General features: G+C 39.7%; 1 protein-coding gene across 10 annotated transcripts in view; it reads left to right on the forward strand.

Moving 5' to 3' along the window:
• The window catches only part of STOX2 (storkhead box 2), a 150,301-nt gene extending 132,033 nt beyond the window's left edge, over nt 1-18,268 (forward strand). For 8 of the 10 annotated variants that reach the window (XM_069787933.1, XM_069787891.1, XM_069787906.1 and 5 more), the window contains 2 exons: nt 5,627-7,892; nt 12,496-18,268. In XM_069787933.1, coding sequence (XP_069644034.1) covers nt 5,627-7,892; nt 12,496-12,691 — 2,462 coding nt within the window. In that variant the 3' untranslated portion in view covers nt 12,692-18,268. Of the gene's footprint in view, nt 1-5,626; nt 7,893-11,264; nt 11,394-12,495 lie in introns of all 10 variants that reach the window. The other 2 variants (XR_011325527.1, XR_011325526.1) reach the window with 2 other exon arrangements.
• Nucleotides 18,269-20,854: the final 2,586 nt, after the last annotated feature.

Genomic DNA, 20,854 nt, shown 5'->3' on the forward strand with positions numbered 1-20,854 from the left:
GTACCTTTTGTAAATATTGGCTTTCTGTCCCAATTTGTGGGTTTGTTTATCAGTGGTTTTTTTCAGTATGCTTGGCTTATTTTGAAAATAGTGGTAAAAGTTGTGAGGGATAGAATGCAAAGAAGACAAAGTTCACAATTGTAATTACAGTTTAATTCATTTTGATGATTTTTTTTTTTTCCCCCCAAGTTGTGTTTTCTATACAGGTATGTACTAGAAAAGTTCCATAGATTGCAAGTATTTTTCCAATGCTTCTATCAATATTTTTATGTAAACATTATTGCATGGTGGAAATGATAATTTATTGGTGACATCCCTTGGGTTTTCTGGGAATATGATTATCAGTTGACTTGGTGTGTTGTGCTATTCTTGCTAGACAGAACCATACATCAAAAATAATTCAACAGGCTGGATTATTTTGTAGACTCTGCTCAAAAGAAACCTGAGGCAAGTTAGCACAGAGTCTCTTGCTACCTCTTTTTTTTCCGGTAGCCATGAACATGGGCATTTCTCAAGTCTGAGATTAAAAAAAGAAGAGCCTTGTCTTTCCTATCTCACTTCCCAAAATGTAAAGAAAATTATTTGGAAAACAAACAAACAAAACAATCCACCTTTTGTTGTCCATTTTTTCCCCTCTGTAGAGAAATGCCTTTCTCTCCCAGCCATGACATGTTTAACATAGCAAACATATATGTTCTCTCAGTGTATGAGGATTATAAAAAAATTTTGTCTTTTCCAATAAACAGAACCTCTTCTTGTGCTAAGTGATATTTTTCACTTGTCTGCCCAAACTGTCTCATAAATCAGCCATGGCTTTTTGAGCCCTTGTATTCACTGTGGCTACTTCAAAATACTTGATATCCTCCCATATTATGATAGTTTATTTTTCCTGATTAGGTGCTGATGCTCTGAGAGAGAGGAGAGCATTACCACTGTAGATGTATCTGTTATTGTCACATAACCTCTCTGTATCTCACCCTGTAGCAGCACTTGTCTGCCTGTGTTGTTTGTGTTTTAATGAGCAGATGCTTCACTGCGTTTCATGGCATGTATAAATTTCCTAAGACCCCAGATGCTATTCTCAAACTGCCTAAGAATAATAAACCTCTTTCCTCAGTGCAGGATCTTACACTAGCAGTCTAGCCTTCTAGTTTGCTGAGCCATTGTGCAGGCATAAATCTGGGCCATGGCTCTATCTGAAATAAGGTATGCTAATTATTTATAACATCACATAGCAACCACTCCACATCCTTAACTAGTATTTCATGAGCCAATCAGAGTATTTCTTTTATCCCTTGTTAAGCCTTAGCATCAGCTCAGGAGAAAATCATTTTAGCAGATTTAACACCATTTAAATACTACTTCAGATGTATTTTTCATGAATTTATTTTATTGAAAAAGTTTGTAATGATAATGCACATCTTATTTGTGGCTTTTTTATTTGTTAGGTTTTTAAAAAAGCAAGAGGGCTCCTACTGCACGTGCTCCCATTATTCTAACTTCGAATTAAACAATGAGATGTTTGTACAGCCCTACTTTATAATTTATTGACCATGGTTTAAATCCTGTACATTAAATGTAAATCTTTGAAATCCAGTATAAGGAGCTAAGAATGTAACCTCTGTTCCTCTGGCAGCCAGACCCTCTTATCTGTATGAACCTGGCTAAAGAAAACATCAAGCCTGAGTCTATGCTGCCTTTAGTAAGGTTTTCTTTTTCTTTTTTCTTTTTTTTCCCTTCCAATTTTGTCCATGTACTTATTAAAATCATTTTAAGGTGTTCAAAATTTCAGTGTAGAAAATACGTGTGTATTGGACTAGGTTCCTTTTGAAGTGAACAGTTTTCTGAAAGCTGGCAAATTCCTGTGACGTACACCTTCATAACTCTTCACTCTTTAAATATATGAAATGTATATGTAGCACTTAAAATAAGTGTCTTACATTAACAGAGTTCACTCTAGGTCAGTGTTCTTTTTGAGCAGCAAACAAGACATAATCTTCTGTCTGGAAGCTCGGTGGATGGCATAGTAGACTCTCCTGAGATGCAGAAAATGTACATGTCTGATGATTCAGTGTCCAGACAGTTTCTGCTTTTGAATTATTAAACCACTACATAATCTTAAATAACACCACTGCTGTCATGCAATATTTTATATGCTAGAGTCTCTAAACTACTGGTTTTTTTCCTGTTGTTCCTATTTAATGGAGAAAGGGAGACCATAAGGAGACTTCAGAATGCGGTGGGGTAGGTTAGATATAGACATGATGTGGGCAGGTTGCTGTAAAGAGAAAAGTCTTGAGAAAGCCAGGAAATCTGTATTTAAAATAGCAACAATGGGAGCCAGAGTAGTGTCATTTCTCCTGTCCACTGTGCAGGAAAGCCCAAGTTGAGTTTGGGTCTGTTTCTGCTTTTGTAAGTGCCTGAAAGAGATCTGAACAAAACCTGTAGCTACCATTAGCTGGCAATGCTGAGCTCCAAAGATCTGCATCTACCATCATCACTGCTGGCTTAGTGAACCACAGGGATGTACTGTATGCTGGGAGTGATAAAAGTGATAGTCTCCAACTCCAGAGAGAAGGCTGACACAATTAACTTTACAGCATCATTGACTGCCCAGGCATGCTATTTTTTTTTTTTCTTGGTGTTTATCTGCACAGTCTTTATTCACAGGACTTAGTCAATTAATGTAACTACTGTGCATCCAGTGTTTAGAGACTCATTTACCCAACACATTGTACTCATTATGGTTTACTGGGTGAAAAATACATATTATTATTTTTACCATGTATTTGCAGTGCATTTTTGCCTAAGTTAGTGTAAAACATCAGAAGATCCATTTCAGTCTCATTCCCTAACTTTTCTGTAAACTCCCAGGAGAATGTTTTCCTCTCTTTTATTTTTGTTCTGATGTTTTTGAAACAGTATGTTAAAAAAAGCCTTTAAGTAAAATAAGAATGAAGAACCAAGTTCTCACAGACAAAGGTAGGTATGTGTTGAGGTATTTACATGTAAGCTCCTGAAAAATGCAGTGGATCGGTCAGGTTGTTTACGTAGAGGCAGGAAGGGAGATTGGCTGCTGCACAGCATGTGCATCTCAGTTGGGCCGGGATTGGACCCTGCAGTGCATTTTCAGCACAGGATGGAGAAGCACATGAGCTTGAGTTTGGGGTCATCCACTTCTTGTGGTGATGCAAGACATAATGTAGAAGGGGTGGTGTTACATAGCAGCTCCACCACAGGAAAGAAGAGGTTAGATGATGACTGCTGGTTATGGGAATTGAAATCACTCTTCTTGTTCCTGTGCTTTTCTGAAAGCTCATGCAGAGGGCAGCCTGCTCTCCAATTGCCATTGCCTCACGATCCAGAGGAAGCTCAGCATTTTGTTTACTTCAGTCCAGAGAGATTCAGGATTCTGGGCTAGGGAGGGGTAGTCCTTTTTTCCCCTGGCTCTCTGGATTTCAGCTTTTCCCATCTGTTGCTATTTCTGGCATGTTTGCTCATCCAGCAATTCTGGGGGTCTTTGCTACTCTCTGTAGAATTATCACATAAATTGTGGACACCCACATGAAAAGGGGAGAAAATGCACGTTCCTGATTCTCCATTTCATTTGTGTATTCTTTCCAATTTTCAGTCTCATTTATTCTCTCAAATTATATCCTTTCTGTACCTCTTTTACTTCCTGTGCCTGGATTGGCCCCAATCTTTCAGCTCTGTGGACTGTGCATGAAATATATTTACTGCCCCCATGTACTTCTCCCTGGCACCTTGTCTGTTGTAACTGCTTTCACTCATGTGTCCATGTTATTCCTAACACTTTGCTGTTTCCATTGTAAGATTTTTAGTTACAGATATTACTGGATGTGAGCAGTATGGTCATGTCTCTAAATTCAAACAACATTCAAAACCAGACATAAGAATACTTACTATGTTGCCTGCAACCCAGTAGCAAGGAAGAGGGTGAGTTAAGGAATTAGTACAAATTCTCTATTTCTTGTCGCTAATCTTTTGATGGGGTGTTGGTCATAGTGCCAGAGCCCTTGCTGTCATCCTCATGTTTGCTAACACAAGGAGATCAGTGAGCTTGCATGCTCCAGCCTTTGACGTGTGGGAGAAGAGTTGGTGACCAGACACTATGTGCTACTGAAAATACTTTGTCTAGGGCAGGTACACCTGGTTGAGATTTTTCCTTGAAGTATTTTTGTAAAAATCATATACTTTGTTGAAATGTTTTTGCATGTATAATTCAGTGGAATTTCTGTTCTTGAAGATAGTCAGAGTTTGACTTGACAAGGCCCTGGCCAACCTGATCTAAGTTGGCCTGGCTATGAGTAGGGGTGTTGACCAGATGACTTCATGAGGTCCCTTCCAACCTAAGTTACTCTCTGATTCTACTTTTTTATTCCTAAATTAGTTTTGTTGAAAAGAAAACTAAGACCCAGAGTAAATAATATTAACTTTTTTTAGTCTAAAATAGACCATCCAAACTTTTGAAAAAGATTTCTCTAGTTCTATAAATGTAAACCAGGTTGGTACCAGGCATTAAGTTAAAATTAAAATGAGTTTTAGTTCAACAAAATGTATTGATTGAAGATAGCGCTTTCCACTGAAAATTTTGAAGGATTTTTATTTCTTACTCAGCCTGAACAGATTTTTTTTTTTAAACTAGCTCATGAACTAAATCTCTTGTTTCCTGAGCTCTAGATGGAACTTATTCCTATGCACAGCATGCTAACTTGGTATTTTATCTAATAAAGTGTTGAAGACTTGGTTCTGCACCACTGAACCCAGCAGGAGTACTGGTAGTGGGAAGGACCAGGCTCACAATGCCAAGTCTACCATGTGGCTAACGTTACATTGATGCAGGGTTGTCATACTTGTCCCTCTCTCAGTATGTGATGTATGCCCTTGGGTAGCGTCCCTTGCATCTCACATGAAAGGCAGGGAACTCTGAGAAGAAAATTTTTAGGAGCTAAACCTGTAACTTCCGGCAAAGTGGAAAAGTCTGTTTGGTTAAGATGAACTGTATCGTTGGCATGTCTTTTTTGGAGCAGCTGATGTAGTTGAAACATTTCAATGGGAGAGCAAGTCAGTTCAGTCAAGTTTGTGATAAAGGGGCAGTTTGGGGGAATGCTTTTTCTTTGGTGTAGTATTCTTCTGTGGAAAAACAACTTAGGCATGCAAAATAACAAATAGCCACTGTTTTATACGTGACTGGGCATTATAATAAATAGTTCTGGTGAATTGGGATATAAATATTTAGTTGGAAGAAGGATAAAAGTGAAATGTTTCCCCTGACACCCTTTGATTTCCAGTAATTCCATCTTGTAGGTTAAGGTCACCTGCGCAATGGAAGTGACTAGAAATTCTCTCTCTCTCTTTTTTTTTTTTTAACACTCCATTAATGGCCTCCTTTCTATTTAATTAATAATTGATATGTCTGAAGTGTAGGAGATAAGTGGAAAAACAAACAGACAAGAGAATGCCTAACAAAGTGCTTTACTGGATTTGTTTGTTCAGCATATTCCAGCTTGCACATTGGAAAAAATAGCTTTTTGCTGGGGAGGGGGGAGCCGGAGTCCTGCATGGTTTTATGCACTCCCTGATATGTGTTTACTGTCATTTCTAGGAGTTCCAACACCCAGTCCAGAAATCCTTCGACATACCTTGAATATGCTTGTACGGGAGAGGAAAATATACCCAACTCCGGATGGTTATTTCATTGTAACCCCACAGACTTACTTTATAACACCATCTCTCATAAGAACTAACAGTAAATGGTACCATTTGGATGAGAGGATACCTGACAGGTCTCAATGTACCTCTCCACAACAAGGAACTATAACTCCCTCCACCTCGGGATGCGTCAGGGACCGAACACTACCCAAAAACCACTGCGACTCCTGCCATTGTTGCAGAGAAGACATGCACAGCATGCATGCATCTACCCTACAGAGGAAATCAGCAAAAGACTGTAAAGACTCATACTGTCCTCCTTCATTATGTCAGGTCCCACCTACTGAGAAAAGTAAAAGTACTGTCAATTTTTCTTACAAAGCAGAGACACTCACAAAGCCTAAGGATGTAGAAAAGCAGTCTAAGAAATTTGGACTCAAACTGTTCCGGTTAAGTTTTAAGAAGGACAAGACAAAACAGTTGGCAAATTTCTCTGCCCAGTTTCCTCCAGAGGAGTGGCCGCTAAGGGACGAGGACACCCCTACCACTATACCTAGGGAGGTAGAAATGGAGATTATTAGGCGCATTAACCCAGACTTGACTGTGGAAAATGTCATGAGGCACACTGCACTAATGAAGAAACTTGAAGAAGAAAAAGCTCAGCGCAGCAAAGCAGGATCTTCAGCTCACCACAGCGGACGAAGTAAAAAGAGCAGGAATCACAGAAAGTCTCATGGGAAATCAAGGTCACACAGCAAGACTCGGGTATCCAAAGGAGACCCATCAGATGGCTCTCATTTGGATATACCTGCTGAAAGGGAGTATGAGTTCTATGATCCCTTGACTCGATCCCCACGGGAAGGCTGTTTTATAATAGAGCACAAGGGAGATAATTTTATAATGCACAGCAATCCTAACATGATTGAATCTCACTTTCCCATGACACCAGAGTGGGACGTGTCTGGTGAGCTGGCCAAAAGAAGAACTGAAATGCCTTTCCCTGAGCCTTCCAGGGGAAGCTCCCACTCCAAGGTCCATCGGAGCCACAGCCATACACAGGATAGAAGATCGAGGAATGAGCGGTCCAGTAAGGCTAAAGAAAGGTCTAGATCTATGGATAACTCCAAGGGACCTCTGGGCTCAGCTGCCTTAGGCACACCTGAAGATACAGGTGAAGGCTGTAGCCCAGATGACCAAACAACTAGCCAAACTTACATTGACGATAGTACCTTAAGGCCATCTCAGTCGCTCAGTCATCAAAGGGCTCTGATTTCATCTGCAAGCTACAAAGAGACTTGCATCCCTGAAATGGCTAGTGGCAGTGTAGAAACCCCCAGTTCTTGTAGCCTGTTGGAACAAAGCAAGCCTACAGAGAATTTGCCATCATATAGCGAGCTCAACTCCTGCACAACAAAATCTGCAGTCGATGACTATTTTCAGTGCAACACATCCAGTGAGACTGTGCTTACTGCTCCATCACCACTGGGAAAGAATAAAGAGGATCATGATACCCTGACAGGGACAGATGGGCTCAAAAAAATGACTCCTGCAGAAAGACAGTCTCAACATATTGCTAGGGAGCCTGGGGTGCACAAAGAGGAGTCCCCAAAGGGCCCAAGCAGTGGTTCAGCAGTTGCTGGCCAAACTCCAGAGGTTATTGCAAATGGGCGGCTGGTTCAACACCATAGCGCTGAATCAAGCAGCCTTGATAAAAGGAAAGAAATATTTAGCAAGGATACGCTCTTTAAACCTCTGCACAACACTCTTTCTGTGAATAGTTATCATAAGTCTAGCGCACCCCTGCTAAAGCCCCATCAAAAGACCCCCTCTGACACATTGCCAGTCAGATGTGAGAAACTTGAACAAGCGATAGTAACCTCAGTCACACAAGTCATGCCTGTTTCACAGAGACAGCAAGAGACAACTGGGAACCAGGAGGCCTCCTTTGACTACTACAACGTATCTGATGACGATGACTCAGAGGAAGGAACCAACAAAAATGCTGAGGAAGAAAAGAACAGGGATGATGTTGGTACAATGCAGTGGCTCCTAGAGAGAGAAAAGGAGAGGGATCTGCAGCGAAAGTTTGAGAAAAATCTTACTCTTCTCACCCCAAAGGAAACAGAAAATAGCAACAACCAGAGAGCCACCCACTCAGCCCGCCTGGACAGCATGGACAGCAGCAGCATTACTGTGGACAGCGGGTTCAACTCTCCACGGTAGGACTGTCACATTCATTGCAGCTTTACAGACTAGAAAGTTCCATTTATAGTTATGTGTGTATGTGGTATTGGTGACATAATGTAGGGTCATATTAAACAATTTCACACGTTTTCAGACAGTGTTTTCTACAGCTCTGGAATCTGCTATTCATAAGTGTGGGTTTCCTACCATACCATAAGCAACCAATGACCATTTGAGGCATTGACTCTGTATTAGTTTGTTTGCTCTTTGCTGAAAACCTCCCTGTATCTTTTTTTTTCCTGTATTAAACTTGTGTTTGCATTTAGAATAGGAGGGATGAGCTGCTGCATACTCCCCCCCCTCCTTACCTTTCCCTTTAAGATACCATCAACAAGACTAATTGGAAGACTAGACGTGACTAGGTGGCATAATCTTTGGCTCAGACAAAAAAAACCCAAAACATAATGATTGTTTTGGGTTTGGGCTTTTTTGTTTGTTTCCTTCAAAAATTTTGGAAGTGTATCTATCACCATTCCAGACTGGTGAGACTGGAACAGCTGCTCCCCCCACAAGGCTGAAAGTGCTCAGGATATTTGAACATCAAAGGTGACCCAGCGCTGCATCAGCAGAGAGAGAGGTGCCTTGCCTAAGATACTTGGGAAGAGAGTCCAGACATTTGCGTGTGGTAGTGCTGGTTAGTCATTTCCATTCCAGGGATCTCAGACATCATGGAAGTCTCAGTGTGCTAGGAGTCTTACAGGCATAGGGAAGAGAGAGTTGCTGGTGTGTTCCCTGTGCCGGAGATTTCACAAGCTCATTTCCAGGCTAAGAATCCTTCACTTGAGCCTTCTTCCTCCTCTCTCTGACCTTTGAAAGTCCTAGGTCTGTGCTGGAATGGAGCCTGACTGGTTTTGTTTGCCCTGGATAGCAACCCATCAGAGTTCAGAACAGTGACTCCAAGAACACAGAAATAATTTACAGTAGTAGTTCTTCTATAGTGTCTTACTTAAGCCTAAATTATTTATTGCCTGTGGTTAAAAATAAAACCTCTGAGACTGGATTTGTATTAGGTGAAAGAAAATGTTTTGGGGTTGTTTTTTGGGGTTTGGTGGGTTTTTTTGGTGAGGTTTTTTTCACTGTAAAAGGTGTTCTTATTCCTCAGAATTACATATTTTTTTAAAGCAAAGGCTCTCAGAAATGCATGTGGAAGATTTCCTGCTTCTACACAGGACTAAATTTCATTTTCAGTTTAAGTCATGTCACTCTGAAATAAATTCCTTTGGATTTGATGGCTATTCCCACTTGATGTTAATGTCAAGGCAGCAATTATTGGGCCTGCTACAACATGCAGTGGTTATCAAACTAGAGCAGGCTTTTAACATATGTATAATTTTTCTGAGTAAAAAATTTGAAAAATAATTGGAGTAAATTGTACCACTTACACTGAGTCCAGCTTAAAAAAGAAACTTAAGGTTTTGAAATTGTTCTTGTTATTGATTATTCTGCAGATGCTTGGCATCTTTCTTACATACAACTGTTCTATGAGGGTATTTGCATTGTTCTTTTTTAAATGTAATCTCTTCTTTTAGTTGAGTTGCTATACTTGCAGTCAGTTTTGGGGGGGCGTATATGGTGGTGTTTGCTTCTTACTCAGCCTGTCTCACTCCGCAGAGTGCATTTCACCTCCAGGATTGGATATCAACTGGATAAAAGTCAGTTCTTAGACTACTATTTTGCTAGCTGTATGCTAGCTGAATATCATGCTTGTGTTTCTGGTTAATGCAAAGGGAGACATTTCCTTCCCTAATTATTTACACAAAAGCTAAAATTTCTGTTGATGCTAATCTTAAACTTAGCTAGCAAGAGAACAGAACGTGGTGAGCATACTGGATTTAGTGCTGCTATACCACTTTCTTTAGATCAAAAGGGAAACAGATAAGCAGCTTTTAATAATGGTTGTGTTCCACACAACCCTTTTTTTTATTTTATTTTACTGTTTACTTATTAACAATGTCTTTTTTTGGCAAGTCCACATAAAATAAGCTGCTTTTTAAAAAAAAAAAAAAAAGGCAACATTCTGTAGGGTTTTCTTGTGTATTTGTTTTGTAGGACCAGTGTATAGTTTGGATATTTCAAAGGGTTTTTCATGAGCTTTGCATTAAGGTGATTAAATTGGATGATTTTGCTGAATTTTGGTCACTCCTTGGTATAAGTATAAAAATAAATTGAGCTGTGGGTGAATTCAGCCCTTTGGCTATAATTACCATGCTGTCACTACTTTCCTACCTCATAGCAAAAAATGTACTTCACAGCCCTTTTCCAGGAAATACAAAAAAGCCATCCAGCATCCATCTGATAAGATTCACCTAGATCTGACAGTGTCCATTAGCAGATGCCTAGGGAAGAGTACAAGAACAGGATGTGCATGTAGTGATACTCCTCAGGTATACTCTTCTAGTCTCCACTGATGTTGTAACTCGCGAATTCCTGAGGTGTGGTAGTATCTTTTCATTTAAACTGAAGTGTGCAATGTTGCCTGGGGAATCAAAATTACCAATTCCACACTGTGAAAGAAAAAGTATATTTTTAAAGTGTGACAAATTAAAAAAAGGGGCATTTAAAAAAAAACAGGATGTAGTTAAAGAGATTTGCAATGGTCATTTGACTTGAAAAGTATTTTGTGTGAGAAATTTGTGAACACATCGTCATTGGAAAAACAGCCTCACAGTATTTTGTTCATTGCTTTTATGCAAGTTGTATATAGTAAATGTTAGCTGTCAATATTAGTTTTATTCCTTATTTTTAGAGCTTATATAATACTGCTGCTCTTTTGTCACCTAAAGAAAAAGCTAATTTGGGCATTACTCTGCATGCAGAATTCTCACTGCAGTCTTTGTGTATACATGCTGTAATGGTCAGTTTGTAATATCAGAATTGAAAATGTTTGAAGATCTGGAATTGGTGGTCCCATAAAGAATGATATAATACTGAATGATCTCTGAAAAACAAAGGTTGCATCTATTTTCATTAAAAAGCAGAGGGAGAGGAATCAAAACATGAGCAACAGAAGTGCACCATACGTCATGCCAGCTCACAGAGATCTCTTACTATGTGTGTCACCCATCATAGCTGTTTGGAACTACTGACAATAAGGCAATAATTGGCAGAAGATGATCAGTACCATTTTGATCAATTTAAAAGATCTATGGGAGTTTTCATAAAACTTCACTTATATTCCAGATTCAGTCAGTTTAAGATGATTTAAATCTGCCCTACAACTAAACAAGGTGTTTCTTTCTTCCTCTGTGCCATGCACTGACACATTTCTCCCCTGCCACATCCACAGCTGTGCATTCCTACTCTTCCCCTGATGCTAGCACTAATTTTTTTTTTTTTTTTTTCCTTAGGGCTAGTATTTAACTGCGAGCAGTCCCTGATCTGGCTGGCTGCAAGGCTCAGCATCAGGGAAGCAGCAGGAACATGTGGCAGGGTCAGGTCCACACAAGGCAGGCAAGAGCTGCCCCTTTCAGTAGCAGGTAAATTTAGGTTGACTTTAAACTGACTATGAAACTCTGTCATTAGTATCTTTGTTTCTAGTGCTTACTTAACAAACCCATTCAGTCCTCTAAATGTACTCTGTAAACATCTCCATAGCAAGTGGTGGTGTCATTTTTGTAAAGAAGTAGGGATATAGGTGAAGGACACATAACCAGGGGCCACGTGGCTATTTGAAAACCAAATCTCTCTCTGCACAGGAACACATTATTTGGAGATGAAAAATTATTAAAAGCAGAAAGAGAACAAGAGTAGTAGTAGTAGTAGTAGTGGTAGAACTAGCCTTAGCATATCTTGGCTGAGTTTCTTAAAAGCTGTAGACTAAAATACAGGCTCCTCTGCATTCATAATAAGATGCATCATTAAAAAGCTTAGTCTTTAAAAGTGCCAAGTGTCCTGTCACTCCCGTGGATACATGATATATTAGAACTAAAGGAACGTTGTCCATTTTATGAATGAAATAGCAGCACTAGTTGTTGTTTAGGGCATGACACAGACCAGGCAGTTAAGATTTCTCAGCGTCTTGTAAGTTGCAGTTGTCTCAGCTGCACAGCAAAATTGAAGTGTTCTGTTTAGAAGCATTGTGGGTTTAACATAAAATAGCGTTTTTAGTTAATATTTTTTGTACAAAGACATAGATAGAAGAGGAGACAACAGAGGAAGCTGTGCTACACAATTGCTCTCCTAGCTCTGCCTAGTCACATAACTGATTTGATGAAGTTACTTTGTGCAAAAATGCACCATTCAGGAAAGAAAATTAATATGTTCCATGTGCAAGATGGAAGCTATTTCCTTGGGTGAAAAATCCAGATGCTTGATACTGGTTCAGCTTACAGTTTGTGTGACGGCTTCAGCTCTGCTTAGTGCTATACCTGTGTTACAGTATGATGACTGCTGAGTACCTCTGGAACCCGTTTTGGAGGAACATATGTGTACTATCAAAATGAGAGGTTCATTGATGTGACATTACATACAAACACAGGAAGCCTATTATAAAACACTCTATTCTCCTTTCCTGTCTGGTCGATAAATATATAGGCATGTCATATATGAGTGTGTATATATATTTCTTTTCCGTTCTAGTACTCGTGAGAGCCTGGCATCCAACACTTCAAGTATTGTTGAAAGCAACAGACGTCAGAACCCCGCTCTGAGCCCTGCACATGGTGGCGCAGGCCCAACATTCAACTTCCGAGCCACTGCAGACCCACCAACAAGTGAAGCTGAGAAACTGCAGAAACCTGCTAACTGCCTGCAAGCTTCTGTCACTAGTGTCTGATGGTCATCCTGCCTCAGATCTTCTGTCTCATCCTATACAGCAAAGTTTACGACACTGGGACTGATGTTTACATCTTCGGGGAAAAATTAAAAAAGCATCTCAACCACAGTTTTAGTGTTTACTTAAACTGTGCTGCTACGTAGACTAGGGGCAACAAAGAAATCTTTATTTCAAGGTATTGCTTTTCACATTTGCGGCTCTGTAGCAACAGAATAGCAGTAGGGATAATATGTACACTTTTTGCTTCACTTAATTGTAACTGAGCACATATATGAAAGTCTAGACACTGTAAGTGTAATCTGCATTTTCAATGTCCATGCAGTTGCCAACTTCATTTTAAAAAAATGCCACAGATGTGTGATGCCCCTGGTCAGAGGCTAAACTCTGCTGCAGAGTTGATCATTTTTTACTTCAAAAACTGAGCCACTGCTGAAAGTAACCAGCCAGGATCACCATGAGGAAAAACAATGCCAAACATGACAAGTGATGACCTCAGCTCTATCTGTGAATTATTAATACTAATCAGTCATTTTCACTGTGCGCTTTTGTGACACAATTTTGCAAATACCCGTTTAAGCGAGTAAAAAAAGGTTTGGGTTTTGGTTTGGTTTGATTTTTTCTAAGTATGGAGGGTGGGAAGGGAGGCGGCGGCTTCTTTTGTGTTTCAAAAGTATAAGAGATGTTTACTTACTGAGACTTGCTACTTGACCTTCCGTAGTCACAAATGAGGAGGTGGGCCTTTGTGTAGAGGGGGGAGTGGGGAGGGAAGGGAAAGTTATAACTGTCATGGAGCCACAACGTGGAGTGACACAAAAGAGAACAAATGTCTTCAGTATAAATCAAGTATTTAAAAAAGATAATCTAATTCTTGGGTCACTTCTGGTATTGCAACTTGCCATTAATATAAGAATCAGGATAACTAATTTCTTGGAACAAAAATATTCTTTATGATATAAATGACAAGTATGGCCTGAAGAATTGATTTCTTTCTAGTGGAAGGACATAAATCTATTTTATGTAGCTTATTAAATAGAGTGCCTAAATTAGGCTATTAAAAATAGCATACATTGTAGTGATTATCAGAGAACAAAATTTAGAGAATTATAAACTTCTGGCCTTTTTATTCAGTGGATGTTATTTGCAATTTAGCATTTTATGGACATGTCTAGTTTCTAGAAATTAAATGTGTCCACATGGTTGGCAGTAGAAATCTGAATTCTGTAGGTATGGTATATCCTAATTGCTCTCCCCTAAACTGTTACTCCAAAGTAATTAGTACCATGCTGATTACTGCAGAGTAATTTCTAAGGGTAGTTAAACTCCAAGAGTAATTTTTAGGTATAGGGTCACATTCTGCTCTGTTACTCATGCAACCTGGTAGTGCAACAAACTGACTTCAAATTTAACTCTTTTTTTTTTTTTTTTAATCAGAACAGATGAATTGGTGGAAGAATAACAAAGACACTAAAATGTTCAACAGCCCAAATTGTTGCATAGAAAAGGGACATTTACATTGTCTAGCTCTTGTAGTACACAGGTATGAAACCCAACTGTACATATTAAAAACCAGTATTTTCATCAGGTTCTGGTGACATGTATTACTCTGTACACAAAGTCATTTGAGCTTCACTCATATTCTCTATTGTCATCAGAAGTCTTTACTGAAGATTCAGCCTTATGTTATGCAGTTGGATATAGTTCATTTACTTATAAAATGGCTTTCTAACTCTGGACACGATAAGTTTCAAGTTCTGTCAAGAACACCCAGTCAATGCACAGGTCTGTTTTCCTTGGTTTCAGTGTATAATTTCCATTTCATAGGAGCAATAAGACCTTTCAGTGCACATAAAGGAAATTATTGTGCTTTTGGTTGGTTATTGAAGTCACTTGGCCTTTAGCCTTCTGCCTTATCATACCTTCCAAGATGTGCTCTAATTACCATATAATGCTTTGCATGACGCATCTTATTATTCAGTATGTAACTCCAGCCGTACTTATTCCATGCGAACTGTAGAGTCAGAGTTTTTGTGGGGAATTGTCATATACTATGCAGTGGCTGACTGTGATTTTGTTTCTGAGATGAGCTCTGACATCAGTAGTATGTATCAATTCAGTAAATAAAAATGTCGAAACGATAAAAAAATTTACAGTGATGATCTGAAGTACTAACGGCAGTATTAAAATGTGAACAGCAAAAACAAATTTCACCTTTGGGGGAAATATTTGTTTGTCATAAACTAATCAGAATTTACGCAGGCAGCTGGTTGTACCGAAGACATAATTCCAACAAAATATGATAGTACATACCTATAAACTGTATAGTATGTTATTTCCTAAAGTTCCCAGAGACCAGCAGACAACCTAAATGTCATATTAATGTTGACATGGCATTGTACCAATACTAATGTGACTCTTGGAATATGGAATGTAAACAGAAGTTTCAAATAGAAACGTTCTAATCTTGAATTATTTTTTTTTTCCTTTTAAAATCAACAATGGAATATAAGGAAATTCCATCTTGAGGTTCTGGTAACAAAACCGCAAGAGTGGAGCTTGAGTGCTTTATGTCACCCTGATCCTTTGATGAAATCATAGCCTTGTATTACATGGTTGCTTATCTATCATTCTTCTTCTAATGTATCAATTTAAAGGTTTACAGAGTTAGATTAGGTTGAATCTGTGTTGTGTTCAACTGTAAAGGGTCAACACAAATCTGTCGGCATTTTGCACACTTAATATGTATTATTATAATACAACATGTTACTTTTATGGTAATTTTTTTTACACATATAACTACCTCCATGAATTTGATGAAATGCAGCAACATGAAAAGTGTATTGTACAAAGCAAGGTTAAAAACTTTGAAGCATTAGGTCATGGCGTTCTCTTGTGTGTCAATGCTTGCGTATGAAATCATCATGTTTCCATTGCCACAATTTCCTTGTACAATATTAAAAATCTGGCTTTCAGATGAGTCACTTAGAGTTTGACAAGGCTGCATAATTGGGATAAAAGTGAAAGGGAGGCTGAAACCTTCCATCCTCTCCCCAGTTATTGCTAAAATTTCTGCCTGGTAGAACTTGAAAATGTATTTGTAATTTAGCAAATTAGGAACATCTACAGTCTGTGAAATATGATTGACAGTTTGGGGTTTAACAGAAGACACTCTGGGTATTTTCTTGGCAGCCTTCAAATACTTTGGGCCCTATTCTGCCTCCATCTTTGTCAACATATCAGGTCGTGGTTTCTCTGAACTCACAAGGGTGTTAAAACAGCTCTTCCTTTAATGATAAGCACTCTGTTCTCTGGATTGTGTGTGACTGAAACACTTGCTCCTATAGAAATTACCAACAGCCTTTAATTGACTTTGCTGGGAGCAGTATTAGGTTCCCTACTTGAGGTATGTGCCTATTGTTCAAAGAACATGGGCGAGTTTCCAAGAAAAACGAAGCTGGCTTTTGAAAAGTAGCCAGCTGCAACAAGCCACCTTTCAAGAGGGAAGAACGGAAGATTTTTCCAAAAACCAAAGGAAGAAAGTGACAGTTGAACTTAAGCAGATCACATTTATATACAAATCCCAATTTATGAACACCTCTTTCAGCAAACCTAATACCGTTATCCTAATGCAAATTAAAATACAATCATCAGTTGAGCTAATTTTGCCATTTTAAGTATTTCAGTTAAAAATTATAAGAAATCATTAGCCATTTGACTTCTTGCGCCACTGTAAAATGTCCATTGCACGCAAAACAATGTTCACTCAACTTTAAAAAGTAAAATGTATTGGAAAACAAATATTTTAATGAAAACCATGGCCTAAGTGCTTGCCAGCAGTAGTCGTTTTTAGAAAAGAGAACAAGCAAACCAGTATTCAGAGGCCATCATAAACACAGATAATACTTTGCACTTAAATCATGCCTTTTCGCCTGAGGGCCTCAAAGCACTTAACGTGGTACCAGCTAAGCCTCACGAGCCTGTGAGGTAGGCAGAGTTCACTGACCCTACTTTATGTCCAGGCACATTGGAAAAAACAAAGGCTAGGAGTCTGCAGAGTAATTTATTAACCAGTTGCTTTCTTGAAGTTATTGGAATACATTTAATAGTTAACCAAAGTGTTTCATGTTTATACTCTGAAGTTACTCTTTTGATGCATTCAGTTTGTTTAAGCAAGAGAGAAACTAATTTGCAGTCCTGCAGAGGCTCTTGGATTAGCAGTGCCAAAACCAACCAAGTTTTCAGTCATATGAGTACTGCCAGTGGTGGTTTTAGAAACAGTTATTTTAATTAAAAATTTGTTTTTCAAATACATTTCGCAGAGCTTTTCCCAACACAATTGTTCAAATTGTTGTGCTGAGAAGGCAAATAGCACTCCTAATCTGGTGTCACACCCACAGTTTACAATTCTCTTTGCTCTTCTGAAGAAAACTGTACAGTATTAGAGAGAAAAGTTCTATTTTTTACGAAATTCTTTAAAAAAAAAAGAAGGTATATATCTAAACCGTTCCCCCCATCATAAGTAAAGTGCATCATTACTGCATGAGAAGCATGCAGTGGACCCACCAAAAGCCACGCTGGTGCTAGAAGAAAACGGGACTATCACGTTTCTTTTATAGCGGCGCTCTAAATGTTGGTTTCAGTTATGGGGGTGTAAATCTGGTGTGACTCCCCTGATCTCCCGCGGATCTGACGGAGATGGGAATGGGTCGTTAACTCCATTGAAGCTCAGTTCTGAGCTGAGGGTTTCCGTGTTCCTCCCCCCGCCCCGAGACACTAAATGCAGAGAAGGAGCAGAAGGCCACACGCACGCACCTGGCTGTGGAAGGGCAGCCTGGGTTGAATCCCTGGTGAAATGCACAGCTGCCCAGCCAGGATGCTGCGACAGCCACCACGCGTTTCCCACCTGGGAAGGGCGGTCTTCCGTGCGGTACGCTGCCCTCGTGTTGTATAGCGGTTAGAGCCACCCAAAGGATACCCACCCAGAAGTATGAAAGGGCCCTTGGAGTAATTGGCACAGATGTTACTTTTATATGTGGAGGAGACTTAAGTTTAAAGGGATCATAATTCTGCAGGTAATTTTCTGTGAGTGACTGAATGTGGCTGTTGCATTAGGTTTAAATGAGTTAATAAATGCAAGTGGGACTTACTGTATGTTAGAAGGGAGTTTTGCAGCCAAGACTGCCTTGTATAAATGTGTTTGCACTGAAAAAAAAATTAAAAAATTACTTGGTCTCTGGTTGCTGTAAAGGTCATCCAAGATGGATGTTCTGTTTATATTGTATAGTATTTCATATGAAATAATTGCAGTTCATGAAATGTCTTCCCTAACGTTACTGATTTATAACAGCACATTTGTAACATGGTTTTTATTGTGTCAGTGTACCATATTGTAAATGATGATTACTTGTCATGCTTAGTATAATAATTTAAAGGAAAAAAAAGGACAGGGATTTTTGTAAGTCTATATTTGAAAGTCCCTCCATATGGTAATATTGTGTTCATGTTGTTTATGTAGTGTTGTGTGAAATATCCATTTTGGATTGTGTTACTTTTTAAGATATTAAATAACATTTGGTTATATGTTTTAAGTGGATTCTTTGTACCCATCAGTGCATAACAAACCAGAAATCTCAGAAAAACAAGGATCATAACAACTTGCTGTGCTTCTGTATGCTTCATAAAAGGTCTCTGAGCCATTCTAGTAAGAGCGCAAGGGAGAAAATTCACCAATTTTGAAACATCCTGGTTTGGACTGGACATGAAGGTGATGGGTGCAGGGGGAAGCGTGATTGCCACTGAATGCATAAGTGCCCAGCTGAGATGCACCTGAGCTCCAGGAAATTAGAAGTTTGTTAGGGCATCCTGATGCCAAGAGCAACAGGTGTCAGGTCCCTCTTTTCCTCTCCTCTCCATCCTCACGAGCCAAAGGAAGACCTGGTGCACACACCCAAGAGGAAGGGCTCTAGCAAGGAGTTTTTGTCACATTCTTCAAAAAATTACTAGGTTTTTTTTTCCACACTGTGACAGCAGCTGATTGGTAAGGCCCAAGTGGACAATGTAACATGCAGGTGCCATTTCCTGCCCTCTACCACCACCTGGAAGAAGGTTTTGAGGAGGTTTAGGCTTCAGGAGCTTTGCCAGAGTTTTGCCTTGAGAACTGCTGTTTGCCAAGGTCGTCTATGAGTATTTACAAGATAAAAAACAAAGCAGCATCTATTGGAAGTAGGTGCTGTGATAAGCACCTTGGCTTGTCACCTGCTAGTGGCACATGCTACTACCATGCTATTTGTAGTCTTTGCTGGTTCCCCTTCATCCATCTCCTCCCTTTGTAATCCATCTCCTTGAAATTGTGAATTTTGAATTATAGGGGGGGATAAAAAGCCAAAGCCAGGCAGCATTTGGTTAGGGCTTTATGCCAGCATTGACCTAGTGCCTTGCACAAGCAAAGCTAATTTTGGGTGGTGGTCAGAATCAGACTTTCAAGGCCTTTTCAGTATTGCTGGAGAAGTTTGCAAGCACTGTTTCCCCCTCACAGAAAGCTTTGTTTCTGTTTCTGTCCTGATGGTGGGCTCATATTTTAGGTGATAGATTTTAGGCTGATCATTATCTAGAAAGAAACTACTGTTGTCCAAATGCATCACACCTTGCACTTTAGAACTTCTTCAGAAACATGACTTGAATTCTCTGTATACTTATTCTGCTGACAGGTAAACTGAAGATCTTAAGGAAGTGACGTCTTGATGAAATGTGGCGTATAACATACTTAAAACGTTTAGGGCCACTGCTTGGCTGAAGAACTATTCTCTTGCTGTTGGATCGTGCCTTTCTGCTGAGAGCACTGAGTCAAAACAGCAGATTTCCATGTCTCTCTATCTACAGATACCTTACATCGATAAGATAACATTTTTGAAAGTTCTTCCTCCAGACTTTCCCTCCATCAGCCTCTCAGCTGTTTCTTTAGAGTATGGCTTTTGCCTCCCAACTTACAATGTCCTTCTTCCATTTTATCTTTTTTTCCATGTCTCAGAATCCCCTCCTCTTCTGCTCCATTTTGACACTTACTCTCCTTCAGGTTGGGTTTTTTCCCACACATTACTTGACATGAGATGTCCTCTGCCCCTTTTCTCACCCTCCCCTCTCAAAATACCATCGTAATCCTATAGTGTCTTTTCCTCACTTTTCCATTTCTTTTTCACTCTCCCTGCTCATCAGAAAGACCTTGGAGAAGAAAAGGTGGTCAGCTGCTTCAGGATAGGCGCTCCTGTCAGCACTTCCCTTCAAGCCATGCTGTTGCAGGTTTGTGATTTTAAAAAAGTTTAGGAGTGTAAATATGCCCCTGCTTTTAGTCCCTTCTGTTCTCTTCCTCCTTTTGATTGCTGCTCCTTTTGTTGACTCTGTGCTTTTCTGCCCAGCATCTCTGTGCTTTGAGGGCTCGGAGACCCCAAACCCTGAATAGCACTAGAACAACAGGGCACGTTTGTCTTCCTCAGGGCACCAGGCAAGGCCCCAGGTAAATGCTTAGAAAAGCAATTCTAAAGATATCCAGCTGTGTTTCTCAGAACAGCGACTAGGGGAATGGCCTTATCTTGCTAGCCTTTCCTAAACTGCACGGAGGGAGCCCACTGGTCCAGCACCCATTCACCGCAGCTGGTATGTGAAAGGAGAAGGGTTTTGTAGCAGAGTCAAAGATGCTGGGACTTTGATAGCCACCAGTGGTTTTGTGTTGAGATGGCTGAGCTTGCATCTGTAAGCAAGTTCCTTCTATGCCTGTAGGTCCTCATGTTTAACAAAGTATTTTTAGCCCAACTGTCACAGAAGTGATGAATGGGGACTGGGAACGGGAAATCCCAAGTACTATTTTTTTACATCTTTTATCTCTCCTCCTAATAAGCACAGAAAACCTAACCCGATGCTGCCAGCTATTTGAAAATAAGCAAACACAGTAAATAAATCTACCAGCATGTCTGCGCATACACTAAAATAGTTATGTACCCTATTTGCTTGCTTGCTTTTTTAGGGAAACCTGGAGCCTTTTGGTTTGAGTTCCTTCTCTCTCTCTCCTCTTGTCCCTCTGCTTGTCACTGGTAAAATTGGACTGGTTGTCTAGTAAGTGCCAAAGAGGGTCAGTCTGGCAGGAAGCTGCAAAAGTAGCAGCTTCCAATGCAT

The sequence above is a fragment of the Haliaeetus albicilla genome, chromosome 1 (assembly GCF_947461875.1).
Source record: "Haliaeetus albicilla chromosome 1, bHalAlb1.1, whole genome shotgun sequence".
Lineage (NCBI taxonomy): Eukaryota > Metazoa > Chordata > Aves > Accipitriformes > Accipitridae > Haliaeetus > Haliaeetus albicilla.